The 22,334-nt window shown below is 35.8% G+C and overlaps 1 protein-coding gene across 1 annotated transcript; it reads left to right on the top strand.

Annotated features, from left to right (window-relative positions):
* The first annotated feature begins 350 nt into the window (after nucleotides 1-350).
* LOC132144980 (SH3 domain-binding protein 5-like) lies at nucleotides 351-21,264 on the top strand. Its single transcript, XM_059555619.1, has 9 exons — nucleotides 351-656; nucleotides 1,674-1,736; nucleotides 4,527-4,655; nucleotides 15,467-15,631; nucleotides 15,756-15,886; nucleotides 16,888-16,930; nucleotides 17,786-18,005; nucleotides 19,285-19,638; nucleotides 20,705-21,264. Exons 1-9 carry the CDS (start codon nucleotides 576-578, stop codon nucleotides 20,878-20,880), a joined length of 1,362 nt encoding a protein of 453 aa, XP_059411602.1. The 5' UTR covers nucleotides 351-575; the 3' UTR covers nucleotides 20,881-21,264.
* The last annotated feature ends 1,070 nt before the right edge of the window (nucleotides 21,265-22,334 follow it).

Genomic DNA, 22,334 nt, shown 5'->3' with positions numbered 1-22,334 from the left:
GCACACACACACACACACACACACACACACACACACACACACACACACACACACACACACACACACACACACACACAAATAGCTGCAAAAACTGAACCTAAAATATAACGCCAATGCTTAAATAATGTCTAATGCATGTGAATTATAACTAAAATGAAAACTGTACATTGTAAATATGAATAAATACTGTTCTATTATATGGATACTACTAAAATCAGCATGCTTCAGTGTGTCAGTGCGTGTGTGTGAACTGCAGTGACCCTCACGCAGGACAGCGTGTGTGTGTGTGTGTGTGTGTGTGTGTGTGTGTGTCGGAGGGGGCGGGCTAGATCTCCGCCGAGCTTCTCTTTCTCCAGTCTGCGCTGTGTTGTGTTAGAGTTTGTATCTCGGCAGATTAAGTAGTCTAGCCTGTTTTTTTCTCTTTGGGTTATAAGAAAAGATCGTACGCTTTTCATTTAATCGCGTATTCTGGATGTACCTACTAATGGAGTGAGCGCGGATCATCCGAGCCCGTTATCCCGGACAGAGACCCGCTTTGTTCGGCCAGTAATAGACGAATCACGTCTGCTATCGAAATGAACGACACGGAGAAAGATAACAAGTCTGATGAAGACTCGGAATCTCTGGAGGCAGAGGAGGTTGATCCGAGGATTCAGGTACAGAGCAAAACAATCCACAATCCACATCGACATATATTCCGATTTTTGTCTCAGTCATGTTTAACCTTCCCCAAACCAGATCTGAAGTTAGACCGAGCAATCAAACTCTGATTGGATTAAAGCTGAGTCAGATCGTATCATATAGGCTACATTCATCAGAGACCTTCATGCATTAAAATCCGATCAGATAATGTTCTGTTTGTTCAAAAAGTTCAGCAGCTGCTGTTTGCTCTGATAAGGGGAACCCCATCTTTACATCATCTGTTATATTCTTCTACATTGTTTCATTGTTTGTTACATTGTGGAACCTCGTTGACAATCATGTTTACTTTGACGTCATATTTAGAACTCATTTTCCTCTGTAAGGGAAAGAGTTAAGCTCACGTGCACTGCATACAGAATTAAGTCATATTTACAATGTGTAAGAATAATATGATGCATTATATTCACTGGAAAACACTTAAAAGTGTCAAATGTATCTATTGTACAGACCATATATAAGTCATTTTCTAATGCAATGACATAGGCCTTTAGACATAATCAAGCAAGCTTTAGATTAATTTATTGAGATATATTTTCATCTTTTCAGATACATTTGATCACTTTTTATTATTATAAAACATTATTTGATCATACCTCTTTTTTGTGTAATGTTTTCCTTCAAATGGCCACTTGTGGTACTTTGTTTCAAAAGAAATGACACTTTTAATGCATTTTAATCTATGCTTTTCTCTTGAAAGTGAAGAACCTTTCTGTATCAGACTGTGTGCTAGTTGTGCTAGATGAACTGGTTTTTCATCCTCCTCCCATGAAAGAATATAAACGCATGATGTTGTAATGAAAGCAACATCTGTGTGTCATCAGCGTGTAGCTAACATCGCAGGACAAGCATACATATGAGCGTAATCTCAGTGTTGGGTTATTTCATTAACACTTTCCAGATGTTGTCGCCCTGCTGGTATTGCAAGAGACATCTTACTGCGATTTTAACTCCTCGCTTTATCTCTTCTGCAGGGTGAACTGGAGAAACTGAATCAGTCTACAGATAACATCAACCGATGGGAGACAGAACTGGAGGTAAGGTTCACATGCTTGCTTTGTGGTGTCACTGTTTTCACTGAAAATGGTTGCGGATGGAATTCCAAAGTGGAAAATGTCTAAACACTCAGACCCTCCCCCTTCCGCTGCTGACCAATAGGAAGTTTCTTGCATGTGACTGACACACCGTATATCTGTTGAGCAGACAGAGGAAATCACTCTATTCGAGTCTGGAATTCCTGGCTTGAAAGCCACAGGCCACGACAGCTAAAGGAGTAGTTTAGGAAAATGTTTGTCATTCCAAACCTGGATGGCGTTCTTCTCGAGGAGAAACACACGGAAGTAATTGCCAGTTGCTAAATTGGTATCAGAAATGTTCATTTCCATGTTTTGTTTCAGATGATTTATGATTTCCTTTTTAAAAATAGCATATGTACCCTTCCAAAAAAACGTACTGTTTTGTTACCATGGTAAACGAATGGTGTTGATTATAATACCATGGTACTCCAAAGAATTTCAGAGAATATCATGATTTTTCAAACAAAAAAATGTTGTTAGTGTCAGAAATAATAATCAAAATACAGTGATAATCTAAATCTGTATTGTTGTCAAATTTGCCTTAACAGGAATGAATCCAAACTAATGTAGAATCACTGTTATTTTATTATTATTTGTGTACTATTGTTATTCATATTTTTATAATATTTATTTCATGTGTATTTTTTGTTTTAATATCTTGAAATTTTAATATTAATATTTAGAATTAACTGTATTTTTTTTAATATGAATTTAATTTCAATTGAATTTAATGCTATTTTTGTTTTAATTAATTAACAATAATGTTTTAAAGAAATTTTTCCCCCAGTTAGTAATTGTAATGCTTCATCCTAAACCTATTTTAGTTAGCTGACTAGCAGGGTTATTATAGTTAACTAAAACTAAACTGGAAAACGTTGTACAATAACACACTTTAACTGAAATAATGTATTTTATTTCAGCAGGTTACCAATGCAGCATTTCTCATTTTCATGTAGTCTAACTTGATGCACTAAAATAACCAAAACTGAAATAAAAATAGCCATATTAAAAACAAATCAAAACACACAACACAATTAGTAAAGCTAAAATGAAAATGACAACTGAAAATATAAAATAAAACTCTCAATGGTATTAAAATAACACTGCTGCTAAGGCAATATTTAAATTTTTTATTTAGTTAGTTTTTCATGTAATATTTTTTATTTTTATTAGACATTTTTTTTATAAATAGTTTTAGTTTCAATTTGTGCACATATAAGTCTTCTTAAAGGCCTCTTAATTTCAGATTCAGGACTATTTGTTCCTTGTCAGATTGTTGCCACAGTTCTCAGTCTCTGACTCTGTTTGGCCTGTGGTTATTCAGCAGAATGAACCAGGAAGTGTCAATCTGTCAGAGGAAGTCTATCCCTCTGACGTGCTTTTTGTCATTGAGGTCCTGTGTGGAAGGATGTAGATGTCAGTGTTTTTAAATATATCATCTGAGCGACCGAACCCATCCGAAGACAGATTCATTCAGAGCTGGACACTACTTGCCCTCTGCTCATCTTATGCAACAATCGTGATGGTTTCTTTAGCATGAGAGAGAGTTTTCTGTCTAGAAAGCAGGGTGTGGATTCTTTCTTAACTCTGTTAAATGCTGAATTGAGTTAGCTGAAGCAGCGCTTTTCAGGGAGCTACAAAAGGCTGATTTTTGAAGCATTTCATTGATGTGAAACTGAAAGATGGACACTCATAATTCATAGAGATTCCTGAACATGCAGTTCACGCTGCCTGGATATGATGAGCCTTTCAATACACTGAGATTTATACAGATTTCACAGACTGCATGCACTGTAATTCAGTCTTGAAAACGCCTGTCAACAACACAAAGACAAGTATTCATCTGTCACTGTCTTTTATTCAGTAGGTCATACAGTTGAATGCATCACAATGATGTCCATGGAAATAGTGTGAGCCTTAGACAGCACTGTTCACTGATGCACATTGCACACAAAAATGCAATTTTAAAATCTGAATGGGCTTTAGGAGTGTGAATGCATTTTATTAGGGAACAAAGTTGTGTTTAAGTGATACTTCAGCCAGAAATGAACACTAGCTGAAAATTTACTCACCTTCAGTCCATCTGAGATGTAGATGAGTTTGTTTCTTCATGGGAACAGATTTGGAGAAATGCCATCACTTGCTCACCAATGGATCATCTGCAGTGAATGGGTGCCGTCAGAATGAGAGTCACAAGGGTGTTTTTTAACTTCAAACGTTTGCTTCCGGTTAAAATCTGCACAGATCAAGCACCGTTTACAAACTAAAAAAGCTCTAACCAAATATGTGGTAGGATTTTAATGTGAGAGTCAACAGGAGATGGACTTTTTTCGACTGGAGGAAGTGTTATTATGGATTATGGACTCATATTTTGGTTGTAAACAATTATTTTAAACAGATTTGTTTCTTACAAACAGTTTTTCACTTCACAAGACATTAACTGATGGACTAGAGTGGTGTGGATTATTGTGGTGTTTTTATCAGCTGTTTGGACTCTCATTCTGACGGCACCCATTCACTGCAGAGCATCCATTGATGAGGAAGTGATACAATGCTACATTTCTCCAAATCTGATGCAGAAATAAACTCATCAAAATCTTGACCTAAAGAACTGCTCATTGAATCTGACAAATGTGTAAGGTTTGTACCATGAATATCAAGATACATTGTAACAGGCTTTCTGTTGATATACTTGAGGATATGTGCATTTGATTTTAGATTTACTCACCCCAAAAGGTCTCTGTTCTGTAGGATTCCCGACAGAAGTTTCGTGCCATCCTAGCGGAGGCCACGGTCAAGCTGGAGGAGCAGGTCAAGAAGATCGGTAAAGCTGTAGAAGAGTCCAAACCGTACTGGGAGGCCAGAAGAGCGGCGCGTCAGGTGAGCTTCAATCCCTCGTCCATGTTCAGGTTGTTCATAGAAGTATGTTACACTGAAATTTGCATGACGTGGATTTTCTGCATTCTTATCTCATCAATGAACACTTAGGAAATACACTTTAGGAAATATAGTCATTCAATAATGCCAACAGGAAAGCAGGCTAAAGCACAGAATTATGCAATAAATGTTTGGCTGTTAAACAGCAGGAAACATCTGAGGAGCGGGTTCAGTGGACGTTTAGAGCCCGAAGCCAGTAACAGACTGGAAAAAACTGGTTATGACTCCTCATCTGGTTCCCTTCATATTACTGTACCAGCATGTTAACACAGACACAATGAATCTATGTGCAAACTATGTAGAAATGATTTAATGGCCACAAAGTATAAATGTTCACTATACAAACAATATGTATTCTACTTCATGGCTAAGGGGAACAAATTACAATGTTATTATTAAAAATATGTTTATTTATTAGATTTATAATGAATGGGAAAAACTAAGGGTTAATTGTTTTTGCTCTATTGCCCAGAACTAATTATGATTTATTCTTAAATAGCCACCTAAAATGTATAAAATAGAACAACAATGCTACATTTTTGTAAGCAGTGCAAAATAACTTCAAACTGTTTTACACTGTAAAGGGGCATGAACCGATTGTGTAATCTTTGTAAAACAGCACATTCACATTATTAATGTATTACAATATTCAATGATCAAAGAGAGTACGATGTTCCTAAAGAATATAAATTTAGAATCAGTTTAAATTCTTCTCATAGTCACGAGAGCACCATCTAAACCCAGTGGTGACCATGTTTCAGTAATAAACCCCTTGCAGTCCAGCACACAGACAGACACGGGGGAATTTGTTTGCAAACAGACTTTGGCATTTGCCATAGATAGAAACAGCTCTGGAGAGAAGAGTGAACATGATGTCCTTCTCATGTGTCTAAATGTGTGAATGACTCTCAACACAATAGCACTGTGACCATTATTACAACATTAAATCTGATGTTTCATTTGTACAAGCATCTGTCTTTATGTGAAAGAGTGTGCAGTTTGGAACGTCTGCTGAAGAAGGATTTGATATCCCTGCTGCTTTCAGCCATGAAATTCTCCATATTATCACCTTGTGACAGTGATAAATCAACACAAATGTCGCACTCACACAGTCATAAAAGAGCTTTTTATATCCAGGAGGTGACTTTGGTGAGAGTGCTCTGCTTCTGGCTGTAACTCAATTATAACGCAGTCAGAACCCAAAAGGAGTGAAGTGTTTAAGATCTTAGGATCTTAGATCTTTGAAAGAAGTCTCTTATGCTTAACAAGGCTGGATTTTTTGGATTAAAAAAACAGTAAAAACAGATAATATTATTACAATTTTAAAACACTGTTTTCAATGTGAATATCTGTTAAAATTGAATTTATTTCTGTGATCAAAGCTGTATTTTCAGCATCATTCCTCCAGTCTTCAGAGTCACATGATCCTTCAGAAATCATTGTAATATGCTGATTTGCTGCTCATTTCTGATTATTATCAATTCTGAAAACAGCTGTGCTGTGTCTTTTTTTTTTGGAAATCGTGATACATTTTATTTTTCAGGATTCTTTGATTAATAGAAAATTACCAAAAAGTACCTCATGTATTTGAAATAGAAATCTTTTGTAACATTATAAATTACTTAACTGTAATTTTTTTAAACAATTGAATGCATCCTTACCGAATACAATCATTATTATTATTATTATTATTATTATTATTATTATTATTATTATTATTATTATTATTATTATTTAATCTATAATTGCATTAGATAAACTACTGTTTATGTGCAGCTGAAGTGTCAGGCTCTCACTAGTAAGATGTGAGAAGCCTTCAGATAATCAGTAGCTCATATTCTCAGCTCTATTTTTACACAGATTAAAACAAAATGATCTGAGATTAGTCACAAGGGAGTACAATACCAGCAGGAAAAAGATCAAGTCAGCTAATCTTTAAAAAGCTCCTGGTTTAAGCAGAAGCAAACACAGGCCATAAATAATGAGTCATTAGATTTGTATCTCTGTGGCATCTGTAAGCATTACTACAGTCAGAAATGACCTTTTGGCTTTCTTGATTCATGTTCCTGCTCCCATTGTGAACGATTCATCAAAACAATCAGTCACAACGATGCTTAATAATTCAGGTGGAGTAAATATGTTCAGAGCACACACCTGTCTAAATCTGTTTGCTAATATATGATTTAGTGGCTTGAGTTAATCATGTTATGCATTATACAGTATCACTGTGGGTGATCTGTGTAAAGCCTCGAGCATTACTGCACGGTTTGAGCTTTTTACACTGAATTGGTGCTGTGTGCTGGTAATCAAATGAAGGTGGTCTTGTGTAACTGTCCTGTTATCACTCTGAAAGACCACCGCGATCTGTCTGTGTCAGTAGATGAGACAGACGGTCAGGACTGGCACTGCCAGCTGTCCATTAGTTAAAGTGCCAACACCCACTTCACAGCCAATCAGAGCACAGCACATGGCCACGCCTCCACTGACCCACAGCTCACCAGATCGATAGATAGATAGATAGTTCTCGTTCAGCTGTCTGTGTTCTTGCTGTGTGTCACGTGAACAGCAGTATCAGACATCAATGACAGACTGCAGCACGTGTCAGCTAACCTCACACCTTCACAGCGTGTGAACTGAGGTTATAAAAGACACACACACACATTATCATGGTCAAATCAAGGTCAGACAGCAGACGCTATGCAGACTGAGACTGCATATGACTGGCTAAAATGAACACCAGTCTCCAATCAAACCACTGAGAGTGCTGGTGCATCATCTCATATGCAAATGTAGAACTATTTTAGTCCTTCTCTCAGCTGGACATTAAAATATGCAAGAAATAGTTTGCACTTTTCTTTTCCACTTTTAGAAAATGGCATAACAACATGCATTTCTGCGGTATACACACTATGGACATTTTCTGCATGCATCGAATACACAGATGACATGCCACAGTTGCTGCAAATTGCACACTTAAAGACTTAGAAGAAGACAGATTTAGATTACCCACTGATATTGTTACAACCACACAAGTCATACTATTTGTTCAGTAAGCATTATGCAGTATACAGTGCAAATATACACATTTTCAGTATTCATGGAATATCTGAATGACCAGCTACATTTGCAAAAATGTGCATGTCCATACATCCCACAATGCATTGCACTTAATCTTGTCTTTATAGTGTGATGAATAAAATCAGTTGTTGTTGTATTTTTTTTTTTTTTTTTTTTTTACATATTTTCTTGACTTAATTAGTTCAGACATTGCATATAGTTGACAAAAAAATCTAAATAATAGTTGTCATATCTAAGATAGTAACTGAATTGAGGTCATATGACATAGTAGTAGCCTATACTAGTATGCTACATATGCACTAGTGATACTAGTGTATTACTAATGTAGTATGTTGGGTAACTGTTGCATACTGCATCACATGCAGTTTTGGCATACAGTATACAGTGTAATACCCAGAAAATGTCAGAACTTCATGTTCACTGAAAAAGGTAAACATAGCTGCTCACCCGACTGATGCAAGTTCTTTCAGATTTATGTGTTTTCTGATTTGTTGATTTTTTTGCACTTCAGGGCTTCCATAGTTAACGTTTAAAGGTCCCGTTCTTCGTGATCCCATGTTTTAAACTTTAGTTAGTGTGTAATGTTGTTGTTAGAGTATAAATAATATCTGTAAAATTCTAAAGCTCAAAGTTCAATGCCAAGCGAGATATTTTATTTAACAGAATTCGCTTACAACGAACGACCCGTTTGGACTACATCCCTCTAGTTCCTGCAGTAATGACGTCACTAAAACAGTTTTTTGACTAACCTCCGCCCACATGAATACACAAAAAAGGGGGCGTGGTCTTGTTGTGCTCCGACGAAGAAGAGGAAGAGTAGCGTTTGTGTTTGTCGTCATGTCGACTTTTGTCTCTGGGCTTCCCACTACTAACTCCGTGGAGCACTATAATTCCATGCTTTCCTCACTTTTGGATGAGTTCGCACCTGTGCGAGAACGGCTTGTTACTTTTAGGAAACCCTCTCCATGGTTTACCCCGGATTTACGTTTAATGAAAGCTGCTAGAAGACAATTAGAACGGCAGTACAAAAAATCTGGCCTGACGGTGCACAGGCTTCTTTACACTGAACAACAGTCTGCTTACCATTCTGCTTTGAATACTGCACATAAGAGCTACTATTCAAGCATCATTGGTAACGCTGCAACAAATACTAAATCGCTGTTTAAGACTGTTGACAATCTTCTCAAACCGACTAAGGCCGTTGTTCATTCCTCTGTTGAACAGTCCAATAAGTTTCTTCATTATTTCACTGGTAAGGTTGAGGATATATATAGCACTTTAAATACCATCACTCCTCTTGAGCTAGTTAATATCCAGCCTTCAAACTTCCCAACTACTACCTTTTCAAACTTTGAAATGGTCGGAGATGATTTTATTATAAGTACAGTGAAGTCCATGAACTCTACAACCAGTATTTTAGATCCGGTTCCCTGCTCGGTCATCATGAACTGCCTTGCATCAATCTGCCCTTTTATGACTTCAATTGTGAACTTGTCATTGACCTCTGGAATTGTTCCTTCAGAACTAATAATAGCTGCCATTACACCAGTCCCTAAGAAGACTGGTTGTGATGTATCTGATTTATCCAATTACAGGCCGATTTCTAACCTCCCATTCTTGGCTAAAGTTCTTGAGCGTGTTGTGGCTGTTCAGTTAAATAATCACCTAGCTCTTAACAGTCTCTTTGAACCTTTTCAATCTGGGTTCAGAAGAGGGCATAGTACTGAAACCGCTTTAATTAGGGTCATAAATGATCTTCTTATCACAGCGGATTCAGGTGCATACAGTATTTTGGTCTTGTTAGACCTCAGTGCTGCTTTTGACACTATATGTCACTCTCTTCTGCTTGACAGGCTGGAAAATTGGTTGGGTCTTTCTAGAGCTGTCCTCAATTGGTTTCGGTCTTATTTAACTAAACGTGCCCAGTTTGTTGGCTTGGGTAACTATAAATCAGATACCATGCCTGTTCGACAGGGAGTTCCTCAGGGTTCAGTATTGGGTCCAATATTATTTAATATTTATATGCTTCCACTTGGGCAGATCATTAGGAAACATGGTCTTGGGTATCACTGCTATGCGGATGATACGCAGATTTACATCACCACTAGTCCTGATGTCAATTGCTCATTAATAGCTTTACGTGGTTGTTTAGCAGAGATCAGTAACTGGATGCATAACAACTTCCTGAAGCTGAATGGCTCCAAAACTGAACTGATGCGGATTGGTACAGTGGCAGCCACACGTAAGGCCGAGCAGATCAGTTTGATTGTTGATTCCTGCACGGTAATCCCCACTTCACAGGTGCGAAATCTTGGTGTCATTTTTGATTCACAATTATCATTTGAAGCACACATAAAACACATCTCTAAAACTGCATTTTTCCACCTGAGAAACATAGCTCGACTTAGACCTTTTCTCTCTTTTGCAGACACAGAAAGGATTATACATGCCTTCATAACAACTAGGTTAGATTATTGTAATGCCTTGTTCTCTGGCCTTCCAGCTAAATCGTTGAGCAAGCTTCAGTATATACAAAATTCTGCCGCTCGTGTGCTCACTTGTACTTCTCCTCGTGAACACATTACACCGGTTCTTTCACAATTACACTGGCTTCCCGTAAATGCGAGAATTGATTTTAAAATTCTTACTTTAACATACAAGGCACTTCATGGGACTGCACCTGAGTATCTTTGTGAACTCATCAGCCCTTATATTCCATCACGCTCTCTTCGCTCTACTAACTCTCTTTCACTTAACCAGCCATCATGCAAGCTAAAGACCATGGGGGAAAGAGCCTTTTCATATAAAGCCCCTAAGCTATGGAATGTACTTCCTCTGCACGTCAGAAATGCACCAATGTTGGATGATTTTAAAAAGTTGATTAAGTCACATTTATTCAAGACTGTCTTTCTATAATGAGTGGTTGTATTGCTTTTGGTGTTTTGTTTTACTTTATTTATTACTTTATTACTGTAGCGCTTTGGGTTTAAGAAAAGCGCATTACAAATAAAATAAAATGTATTATTATGTCGTCGAAACGCTGTTATTTTCATCTCGGAGTCCAATCATCTTTGTTTGGGCTTCCCAGGGACGCCGTACTTGGAGATTAATGGTTACAATTTATGTTTAACTCAGTTCCCGAAAATAATAATCCACATGTAAAACTATGTGCAGCACATTTTGCTGAGGACAGCGAGCTTCCTCAATCAGTTTAATGCCGGATTCACACAAAGATTATTCTTGAAAGATGGAGCAGTTCCCTCTTTGTCTGGAGAAGGCGTTGTTTATGGACCACAACCGGTAAGTGTATTTTATTATTTAAGTTGGTGCGTTTAACAGTTTCTGTAACATATTACACAAAGGGCAGCGCTGTTTAGCTTTGTTAACTAGATGTTAGGGCTGTGCAAAAAAATCGAATGCAATTTTCATGCGCATCTCGTCAGTAAAAACGCTCCTGTGATTATAAGTACATCTCTCCAGCACATGCTCCTGCCCACTTGCTTCTCAAAACTAGTCCAATCGTGTTTACAGGAGGGCAGCGTGCTCTAAGCTGCTGTCGAATCACAACACAGGAACCGCTGGCCCAATCAGAACTCGTTACGTATTTCTGAAGGAGGGACTTCATAGAATAAGGAAGTCATCTGCCCGTTTTTATGACAGTGAAAACAGCGGTATACAGAGAGGTGAATTGTGTGAAAAATACTGTTTTTTTACACGCGAAACATGAACACATGCTATATTGCACATTGTAAACACAATCAAAGCTTCAAAAAAGCACGATAAACGGGACCTTTAAAGTTTAAATCAAATGAATTTTGTTATGATAGGAAAGTCCGAGAAACACATAGAGGGAGATTGCATGAATCATGGTGAGTCATGAAGAATGAGCAGGATTGTTTATTCCCTGCTCCACCCAAAAGCCATTAAAGCAGATGGAAAACAGCCGTCTTTGTCTCGTTTCGGATGTGGTTGTGGAATTCCTCTGGTTTATAATAGATGCTGGGAGATTAACACTGTGGCTTGTGCATTACAGTTCTTCATACAGTGTGTGTCATATATCCAGGAGAGGAAGGTCATAAAAAAGCCCCTAAATAATCAACCTTCCAGTGTGTTCATCAGACAGGAGGAAGTGTGTAGATTATTTAGAAACTGTTAAATAAACATTCTTCTGCATTTTAGTGAACGCTAATAATAAAAACCCAGGAAAATTTCCTGCATTTAAAGAAGAGTTGTTGTGTCAGTAGAGTAGCAGTCTCCTCTGTTTCTTCAGGTGGATGAACCTGCTTTGATAGTTAAAGAAGTGGGTCAGTGTTTTTAGTAGGTCAGACAGAGTTTAGGGTGTGCTGAGATGATTGTACATCTTCAGATGCTGCTGCTGAGCTCATTAAATATACATTCGGCACGATTTCAGCAAACGCCGCTCATGAAAAACCCATCGGCCCCATGCCTCATGTTCAGTCCTGTCCTCCGTGCAGACACCGAGAGCTTAACGAGTGTGTGTGAACAGACAGAAGGATGAAGGAGTGTGTGTGATTTAGACCTTTAAATCTTGACGGCCAGTGAGAATCTTTCCTGACGTAACTCTAATCTGTCATTATTGTTTCCAGAGCTCAGCTTCACCTCACCTTGACCTCGTGAGTGAAAGTGTTTCAGTAGACACATGATCATTTACAGGAAACTAAAATGAAGCTGCTTGATCTCAATAAATATATAACAGAATAGTAGTGATCAGAAATGGTGATAAAAACAGATTTGCACATCTTTTCAGAACAAACAGGAAGAAAACGCCTAACAGCCACCCAAAACCTATTCACCAAAGAACCCTGAAAAAGAAAATGTTTCACGGTTTCAACAAAATATTGTGCAGCACAAGTGTTTTCAGTATTGATGATAATCAGAAATGTTTGTTGAGCAGTAAATCAGAATATTTTCATGATTTCTGAAGATCATGTGACACTGAAAACTGGAGGAATGATGCTGAAAATACAGATTTGATCACAGAAATAAATTACATTCTAAAATGGATTTACATTGAAAACTGTTATTTTAAATTGTAATAATATTTCACAATATTACTGAGTTTACTGTATTTTTAATCAAATAAAGTCAGCCTTGGTGAGCAAAAGACATTAATAAAATCTCACCGACCCCAAATTTTAAAAGGTTGCATGCAAATACAATATAATACAGTTTAATGGAAACAAATGAGAAAACTGCTGAAATGAAACTTATGCTTATGCAAATATCAGTCTGGGTGTATGAGTCTATTATAGCTATTCAGAGCTTAGTGTTCAGCGCCGTGCCCACGCAGACATGTCTTCTCATCCTTGCGTTGGCACTGGACTAAATGCAGCATTTGTTTACCGCAGTACATGCATTGTTTCATCGTGTTGAATGGTCAGTTCTGAACAATGCTCAGAAAGGTCAGTTCTGGACATGTTTGATGTGACGCATTAGCTAAAACACTCATGAACCGGAGGAAGCCGAGCGTGCCCTTCATCTCAGCGTGTGTGAGTCATCTGTCTGTAGAAGTGCACTAGATCTCTACAGCTCTCTCCACCTGAACACTACACTACACACTTCAGCTGAGGACTGTGTGGCCATAAGCAGACACTGCCGTATGACTCTGTCGGGATTTTCAGTGGACTGTGACACACATAAAGCATGCAAAAAATAACGAAAAAGACATTCTATAAGTTCATAAGAAACTAGTATGATGATATCACTTTAAAGTCATTTTGCTCATCCAAAGTTATCTATTTTCCAATCTCCTGTCACAACTGTAAAGCTGGTAAACATTTTTTTTTATTTAATATTTTTGCCTTGTTTTTAAGTGCAAATATGTGAAGATGCCAGCAAAATGACATGAGATGCTAAGTTTTGTTTTCTGAAAATTATATTAGAATAAAGCTTAAAACAAGGGGGAAAAATGCCAATAGGGTGAAAAAATTTACTTAATAAGTAAACATTTGATTATTTATTTTGCAACACTGGCATATTGTTTTAAGCATAAACTCGCTTAATTTCATTTTAAGTTTTTACTTTAATGTATCTTGATTTAGGAAAGTTTCAATATTTTGGAAGCACAATGCACACTTATAAATGTAAATTTATAATTTATGTGGCTAGAAAAGACAAAATTACACTTCTGATAACTTCACAGCTCAAATTATATATTAATAATACACTTGCAACTTAATTTACAGATTTACAAGCGCTAAAGAAAAGCACAAGCTGCTTTTAAATAATATTTTAAGTTCTTGACTATAAACAGAGTTCTTGTTTGGTTTGATAATCTGTTTTGTGCTTAACTCTGTGATAAATTTGCACTGAACATTAAACATTCATTTCAAAATCTGAAGTTTGCTGAGTTTAGAAATAGAAATAAGAAATAGCTGATGAAGTGAGTGATACAGTGGGGTGAGATTGAGCTTTATGAAATATACACTAGCCTCTTGTCCAAGCTTTCTTTATGAATTCCTTAGCAGAATATAGATTTGAATAATGTAAGAGGGATCGTCTCTGAATGAGAAGCTCGTCCCGCAGAGAGGCAGATACTGCAGCGGTCACATGACCAATTAAAACTGAGCGGCTAATGCTAATCTGGCTAATCTGTCAGCGCTGATAGGAATCACAGAGATTTCGTGTACAGTAGTTTCAGTCTCAGACCAGACAGAGGAATGTGACATCACTGCAGTCTTATTTTACTCTCATTAATATATTATCATAGTTTTTATGAAATTTGGAATTAGCTTTTTTTTTCTATTTTTTTTTTAATTTTAGTTAAACTTCTAGTGATTTTGTTGTGTGTTTGTTATTCTTAGTAATTTTATTTATTTTTTAAATGTCATAGTTTCTTTTATTTCTGTTTTACTTTGAGTTAAGTTTTTCAAAATATTAAGTTTTATTATTATTCATAATTATTTTATTTTAAGTAACCAAAAATATGCTGCATCAGCAACACTAATAATGTTTAACTGAGGGAAATTAAAAGAAAACTAAATCTAATTATTACATTTAATTAAGTTTTATTAATATTTAAAATTAGTTGTTATTTTTTATATTTGACTAATTTTTACAATTTTTTTATTAATTTTGTGGTGTTTTTTTGTTTTGTTTTATTAGTATTTTTCATCTATATAGTTCGTATTATTTTTATATCCATTTTAGCTATTTAAGTACTTGAGAAATAATGTCTTTGCAACTAGTTGAAATAAAATAAGATTACTTTTTGTTATTTTATTTCAGTTAATGTTTATTTTCAATTATTTTTATTATTCAATAATAATTGCAGTCATATAGCTGAGAAATAAAGTCACTTAAATAACTCTCACTCTTTCTTCATTGGTAGAAACTTCCCAGCAGAACTTCTCTCAGTGTAGTGCATGGCAAATTAATATGAGCAAATGAGTGATTATTGACAGCAGCTGTTACCACTGTATCCTGGTAACACTAAGGAAGTGTCATCATCACTTATGTAACTCTTAACATGTGCTCGCTTGCAACTGTTATCAGTGCATTGCAAGAGATGAAGAATGTGAGCTGCTGGCTGAAGGCAGTTTCTGCTGAGACATGCATCATGCATTAGTCTGAAGATTACACCGGGTTGAAAGTAAAAGTAAAGCTCGTTCTTCACCAAACCTGTGAAAGCATCCTCTGACGTTTTTGTCTTTTAGGCTCAGGTTGAAGCTCAGAGAGCCACACAGGAGTATCAGCGGGCCATCGAGATCCTGCGGGCCGCGAAGGAAACCATTGCTTTGGCCGAGGAGCGACTCCTGGAGGAGGACAGTCGGCAGTTTGATTCTGCCTGGCAGGAGATGCTCAACCACGCCACCCAGAGGGTGAGAGACACAGCACAACTGATTAAACCACAAGCCTCACAGTCCTTTAGCTGTAGACCACTGTTGTTTTGAGCATTATGCTATGCAGTTCATTTCTCTGAATTGCTCTGATTGGCCGTTCCAGGTGATGGAGGCGGAGCAAAGCAGGACACGCAGTGAAGTCCAGCACAGAGAGACAGCGGCCAAATACAACGCCTCCATCAGCAACATGAGACAGCTGGAGAAAAAACTCAAACGCACCATCAACAAGTCCAGGTCAGAAGACACAAGTCAGGGTTTTTCATATACATACACTACTGCTCAAAAGTTTGGGGTCAGTATTATTATTATTATTTTTTTTTTAAGAAATTAATATTTATATTCAGAAAGGCTGCATTAAATTGATTCATAGTGACAGTGAAGCCATTTATAATGTTACAGAAGATTTCGATTTCAAATAAATTTTATTCTTTAGAAAGTTCATAGAAAGCACATCAGAAAATTCATTTGAGCACAACTGTTTTCAATACTAATAATAATAATCAGAAATGTTTCTTGAGCAGCAAATCAGCATATTAACATGATTTCTGAAGATCATGTGACTCTGAAGACTGGAAGAATCATGCTGAAAATACAGCTGCACATCACTGGAATAAATTACATTTTAAAAGATATTCACATAGAAACCAGTTATTTAAAAAAGTAATAATATTTCACAAATTTTGATGTATTTTTGATAAGAAAAATAAACGCAGCCTTGGTGAGCACAAGAGAATTATTTTAAAACATTAAAAATCTTACCAACCTCAAACCTTTGAACTATAGTGCATTTAAAATAAATTGATATTTCTCTCTCTCTTGATGTCAAAACTGTTGCAAAACATTTAAAAACGCCCCACACTGAATACGATGATATAATAGGCAAAACTTGAAGTTTACATAATGATCATATCGATCATGTTGTAATGGACATAAAAGGAAGACTCCCTAAAATCTTGCTGGAGCAGGTTCTGTAAGCACATGTTCTGCAGGATCTGAACTCTCTTCAAACAGACTCCTATTTGGGAATAAAGTGATTTGTCCTTCAGAGTGTTTCCTCTCTGATGGAAGTGAGAGTGGAGTGTTTTGTCGGCCCCTCTGAGGGCCTCTGCTGTGGAAGTCTAGTTCAGTGTGACATGTCTCTAATGGGCTCCAGATGTGCTCCTGCTGCTGGAATGTGCGGTTCTGCTGTTGCTATGGAAACTGACTCTGATCTCTCTCTCTATCTCCCTCTGCAGGCCGTACTTTGAATTAAAGGCGAAGTATTCCCTACAGCTCGAGGTACAGCAGTTTTTTTGCACACACACACACACACACACAAAAATCTATCTAATGTATTTTATTTCATCTAAAAATAGTTAAATTGCAATGATGTATTCATTGTTGTGGTAATGATGCTTTTTATAAATAAAATATTGCATTAAAGTATGTTTATATATTTTTTAAAACACTTCAATTAAATGTAAACATAAATTTATATTTTAGAAAAAAGTAATGTATATTTAAATATATTTGAAAAATAAATAAATAATGTCTTAATGTATTTTATAAAAAGGCAGTAATGGGAATCACCTTTAATAATAATGGAAATTCCGAAATAAACAAGCAAATAAATAAATAAACCATCCAGACACATTACGTACAATTTGTAATGAGACATTTCTTTTGTATTATTTAAAAAAATATTTCAATTAAGTGTAAGTTTATTAAAAAAATTATACTTTACAAATATTTTCAAATGCATATGAAAATATTTTGTTATTATTATATATTTTAATACATTTCATATTTTATTAACAATACCATATGTAATACACTAATGAGAATCTAAGGAGAAACACCATTAAAAATGGGTAATTACAAAAAAAATAAAACATATATTAATTTGGGGTTAAATTGTCTAATTTGTCATAAAAAATAATGTCACAAAATAATGTAAAAAAAAAACATAAAAACAAGCAATATATATATATACACATATGTATATATTATCATTTTTTTCTCAATTTCATTAAGAAATGTGAGTTTTTGGATAGTTTTAGTAATAACTGAATAATCTTTTTAGAAACACAAACTAACATTTTGATCCTAATTGTCTGTGACCTGTTCTCCGCTTCTCCTCGTCCTCCCATTCAGCAACTGAAGCGACGAGTTGACGAGCGTCAGACTAAACTCACCCAGGCCAAAGCTGAGTATCGGGCCGCTCTTCGAAACCTGGAGACCATCTCAGATGAGATCCACGCACGGCGCCGACTGTCTGCCATGGGGCCCCGGGGCCGAGGGGTGGGGGCCGAAGATGACGGGACTGTCACAGATGACATCGCAAACTTCAAAATGGAGTCTGACGGCATATCGAGTAAGTGAGATCAAACATTAAAGCAAGACTGATCTGACTGTAATTCAGAGTGAAAGTCTCTCAGTCTGTTTTAGCTTCGACTGTGCCTGTTTAAGACGGACATTAACAACCTTTGAGCTAATACAGTGACACAAAAAAGTCATCATGAACTGAATTTTAATGCATCAGCTAACAAAATATCATATTTTCACATATTAAACTAACACAATTCTATTTGTGAAATGTTTTGCTTGTTTTTTTTTTTTGTCAGGGCCACTGTATGTATTAAATCATTGTTTTGAAAGACAATTAATATTATATTCTATTAATGATATGAACTTGTTTTTATAATTGATTAACTTTACACTGTTATTGAACCAAGTCTGAATCAAAATTCATCTCACTTGAGCTGAATTATGAAACTACTTTAGAGACAGAATTTTAATTAGTCTAATATTTGCTAAAAGAATTTGCATCACAGATTCTATTATTATACTTTGAATTAAAGACAAAAAACTTTATCAGCTTCATGTTCATCCCAAAATCAAAGAAAGAAAATAATATTTAATATATTAAAAAATATTTTATACGATAAACATTATATTTAGATTTCATAAAATATTTATATAATATAAGAGTATACATTATTTTTATATAAAATATATTTCTATAGAAAATAATATATATATATATATATATATATATATATATATATTTATATTTTAAGGATAGTTTTAAAACCATTAAGATTTTTTGCATTTATTTTTAAGGATTATTTTCATGATGAATGAGAATTAGTTTCAACTTTTACTGTAATATCTTTCATTACTGTAATCTGCATTATATCATATTTTAATTAAATTAAATTGTAATGGAATTGTGTTATGGAAGTTCTATTGTGCTAAATTAATTTAAGTACACAAATTGTATTACAGTAATTTTTGGATAGTTTTGAAAATAATTTAATTAATTAGTTTTATTTATATTTAAAGAATATTGAACGTAATACAATATTTTTTTCAAATACTGAGCTCATAATTGTTCAGCCTCAAAGTTAATGAACCGAATCTGAACCAATGCTGAAATTGAGCTGAATAATAAAACTGCTGTATTTTTCGAGCAGAATTTGAATTTGTGATTCTGTTACTCTCTTGTTTAAGCTGCTTTGAAACAGCATCTGTTTAAAGCTCTATAGAAACGAATGTGACTTGACTTGACCTGTCTTTAACAGGAACTGTTTCTTGTCTCCATTCAGCAGTATGAAGTTGCAGACTAAATGCGTTCTGTGTATGTTGTACAGTGATGTCTATGAATTTGGAGGACAGCTGTAACGGTTCACCATCAGAGGACGATCCTGAGACACGCTCCACCTGCAGCATGAGCTCCACATCTGCTCCTCTTGACCTGCCCTGTCCGTACACCTCCTCTTCCTCCTCCTCCTCCTCCTCCTCCTCGTATCCTCTGCTCTCTTCCTCCTGCCCGTACCCTTCCTCTTCCTCTTCCTCCTCGTCCCCGCTGTCCCTCTCTGTCTGCCCTGACCGGCTCCAGCTGCCGGGCTCGGGGTCTCTGGAGGGTTTCGAGCAGGTGTCTCCGGTGTTGGGCCCTCGTAGTGAGTGCAGCGGGGCCTCGTCACCCGACTGTGAACAGGAAAGAGGTGAGAGACAAAAGACCTTGAACTATAAGAACTGTATGGAGTAATAACCTACAGGCCTACTAATGTTTTATTTATTCATTTCTTGTGATTGTAAAAGAGTGTTAATTTTACTCATACTGTATCTTGTGAGTGTTCTTGGTTCAAATTAAGGTCAACTGACAAAATGTGTGACATAATGTTGATTTCCCGCAAAAAATTATTATTATATTATATAAGTGGTAGTGATTGGCGCTGATCTGTAAACCTGAGATATTACAGCAAATTTTAAACAAAACTAAATAAACTTTTTAAAAAATGAGAGAAAACATTTAAAAACTACTTGTTTTAATTAGGCAACATTTGTTTCCTTTAAAGTACTAAATTATCTGAAACTGAAATAAAAATTAATAATTCAAAATTAAGACTTTTAAAACCAAAATGACAAAAACACAATGAAACTAAAATGAAATGAAAATGTAAAACATAAAATATGAAAAAAAATATGAAAATAAAATATTAGAATAAAAACTATAATAGTATGATACTAAAATAATTTTGCAGTAATTTGTAATTTTGTTTTAAATATGTCCTCGTAAATGTATTTTACATAACAATAAACTGCAAATCCTAACTTTAAAACAGATTAAGTAATAGACAAATGTTTAATAACAATTACTATAATAATTGGTGCCATTTATTTAGAAGTGCTCCATAACCCTTTATAGGAAAATGGGGGAAAATAGTTTTTTTTTATGGTAATTACCATTATGCCACACATACAGTGTTAAATAATTTCAAAACATAAAGATTTAATTAATTTTTAAGTATTATGCATTCATATGATTACCATTTTTTTGGTGAGAATTTTTTGTTAAATCATACGGAAATCCACAATCCAGAAAAATGTAAACTGAGAATTTTGGTTTGTCCAAATTGTATTAAATTAGGAAAATGTTATTTATAAATTCAATTGATTAGACATGCTTTTGAATTTGATAAAACATGATCAAATTGGACGAAACCAATAAATTGGAATCCAGAAAAATCCAAATGACAAGCATTTGTGTTTTTCTGTGTTTTCTAACAGGTGAGAGGGCAGAAGGAGCAGAAGTTAAACCTGGACCCTCAAACAACATCAGCAGCCACAGAAGCTCCCGTCTGGAGAAGAGCCTGCGCAGTTTATCTCTCGACAACGACACAGACGCTCATCCATTCAGTGTGACCTCAAACACAGCAGCAGTGCTGCTTCTCAACAGTGTTTAAACTCAGAAACCAGCACCTGCTCCAGCACAGGGAAGACAGTATGATGCGTCAAAGGAACCATTATGAACTATTCTCATCCTAGTGTTAAAGAGAGCTCGTCTCAGACTGGGCTGAACCCAGAAAAACCATGAAGTATTCGTCATGCAGACATCAGCTATGACGTGAACTTTTCATCATCACTGAGTGGATGTTCTTCATGTCTTCCTCAAATGTGTTCTTCGTGTTTCCTCTCGTTTTCCACTCCACAGGTCATAACGTAAAGAGGGACTCACGTAGTTCAAAGCTATATATTTATACTCAACGTTTATCTCACTATCATGATGTTATTGATGTGTTTTCATGCAAGGAAGTACTTATTTGTGCAATAAACAGATGCTTGCAGCACGAGTCTCTTTCCACTGTTATGATTTCACACAGTAAGACGTCTTTATTACAAAACATGGTCTTGATCTTGCAATCTTTGATCCCAACAGAGCTCATAAACAAGGCCTCAGTCTCAAACTTGAAGAAATAAATCAGTCATTTGACAGATTTTCATGGAACTGAAATAGATACGTTTTAACAAATACTCTAGATTCATTTCTATTCATCACTAAGAAATGGAGGATTTGCCTTCGAGAGAAACTGAGGAGATTTGTTAACAGGGATGAAATCTAGAAAAAACTATAATTTTTATTATATTTAAATGTTATAAGAATGGTGACTTTTTTGATGTGCAACGAGGAATTTATTCTGCAAAAGTGTTCCAGCCGTTATTCATGTTAACCCTTTTTCACACAAATCAAAAACCACCTCAAGTCAGCGTAAAACCTTTTTACATGAATTAAGGGATTTGTTTTTCAGAAATTTGGCGTTTCCATCACTGCTTTATGATACAATACTTCAGAATATGCATAAAAACAGAGTGATAGTAGCTACTGAGGGATCCTCTGCTATGAAGGTAAATCAGTAGCAAAACTCGAGAGGTTGAAGATCTGATGTGAGAACTTGTCATATTAATATTTGTATTTGTAAGTTAAAATTTACACTCACAGCTCTGATGTGAAAAGCTGAATCTTTCAATTTGCACACACAGACAATGATCAAAACACCCGTGTTTTGAATTGGAAGTTGTAGATTAATAGATACAAATGTGTAGAATGACATTCACACAAAGAAAATGACACACACATGTTTACGACATATTTACTTTTGCACTTTACTTCAGTTTCGCTGCACAACGTCAAGTCGGCACTTACAACCTCTCAGATCTGGAAGTACAAGTTCAAATCCTAGCGCTCTGACATTTGCTACTCTTTTTGCGGTATTCTTGTTGCAAAACTCACTTGTGCACTTGTATATGCAGATGTGAGAGAGCAGAGCTGGGGGCGGGGCTTTGGTGCGAATGAAGACATTTTATTGGTCGATGCCCGACCAATGAACAACGCCAATTGTTTTCACTGAATATCCTTAGC

The sequence above is a fragment of the Carassius carassius genome, chromosome 8 (genome assembly GCF_963082965.1).
Source record: "Carassius carassius chromosome 8, fCarCar2.1, whole genome shotgun sequence".
NCBI classification, from domain to species: domain Eukaryota; kingdom Metazoa; phylum Chordata; class Actinopteri; order Cypriniformes; family Cyprinidae; genus Carassius; species Carassius carassius.
This window is presented reverse-complemented; position numbering and strand designations above follow the sequence as displayed.

What these genes read in the sequence shown, in the direction of transcription:
- LOC132144980 (XM_059555619.1), top strand. Translation starts at nt 576, where the DNA reads ATGAACGACACGGAGAAAGATAACAAGTCTGATGAAGACTCGGAATCT. An exon ending in AGGTTGATCCGAGGATTCAG is followed by an intron (nt 657 to 1,673) that starts GTACAGAGCAAA and finishes TCTCTTCTGCAG; the next exon opens with GGTGAACTGGAGAAACTGAA. An exon ending in CCAGAAGAGCGGCGCGTCAG is followed by an intron (nt 4,656 to 15,466) that starts GTGAGCTTCAAT and finishes TTTGTCTTTTAG; the next exon opens with GCTCAGGTTGAAGCTCAGAG.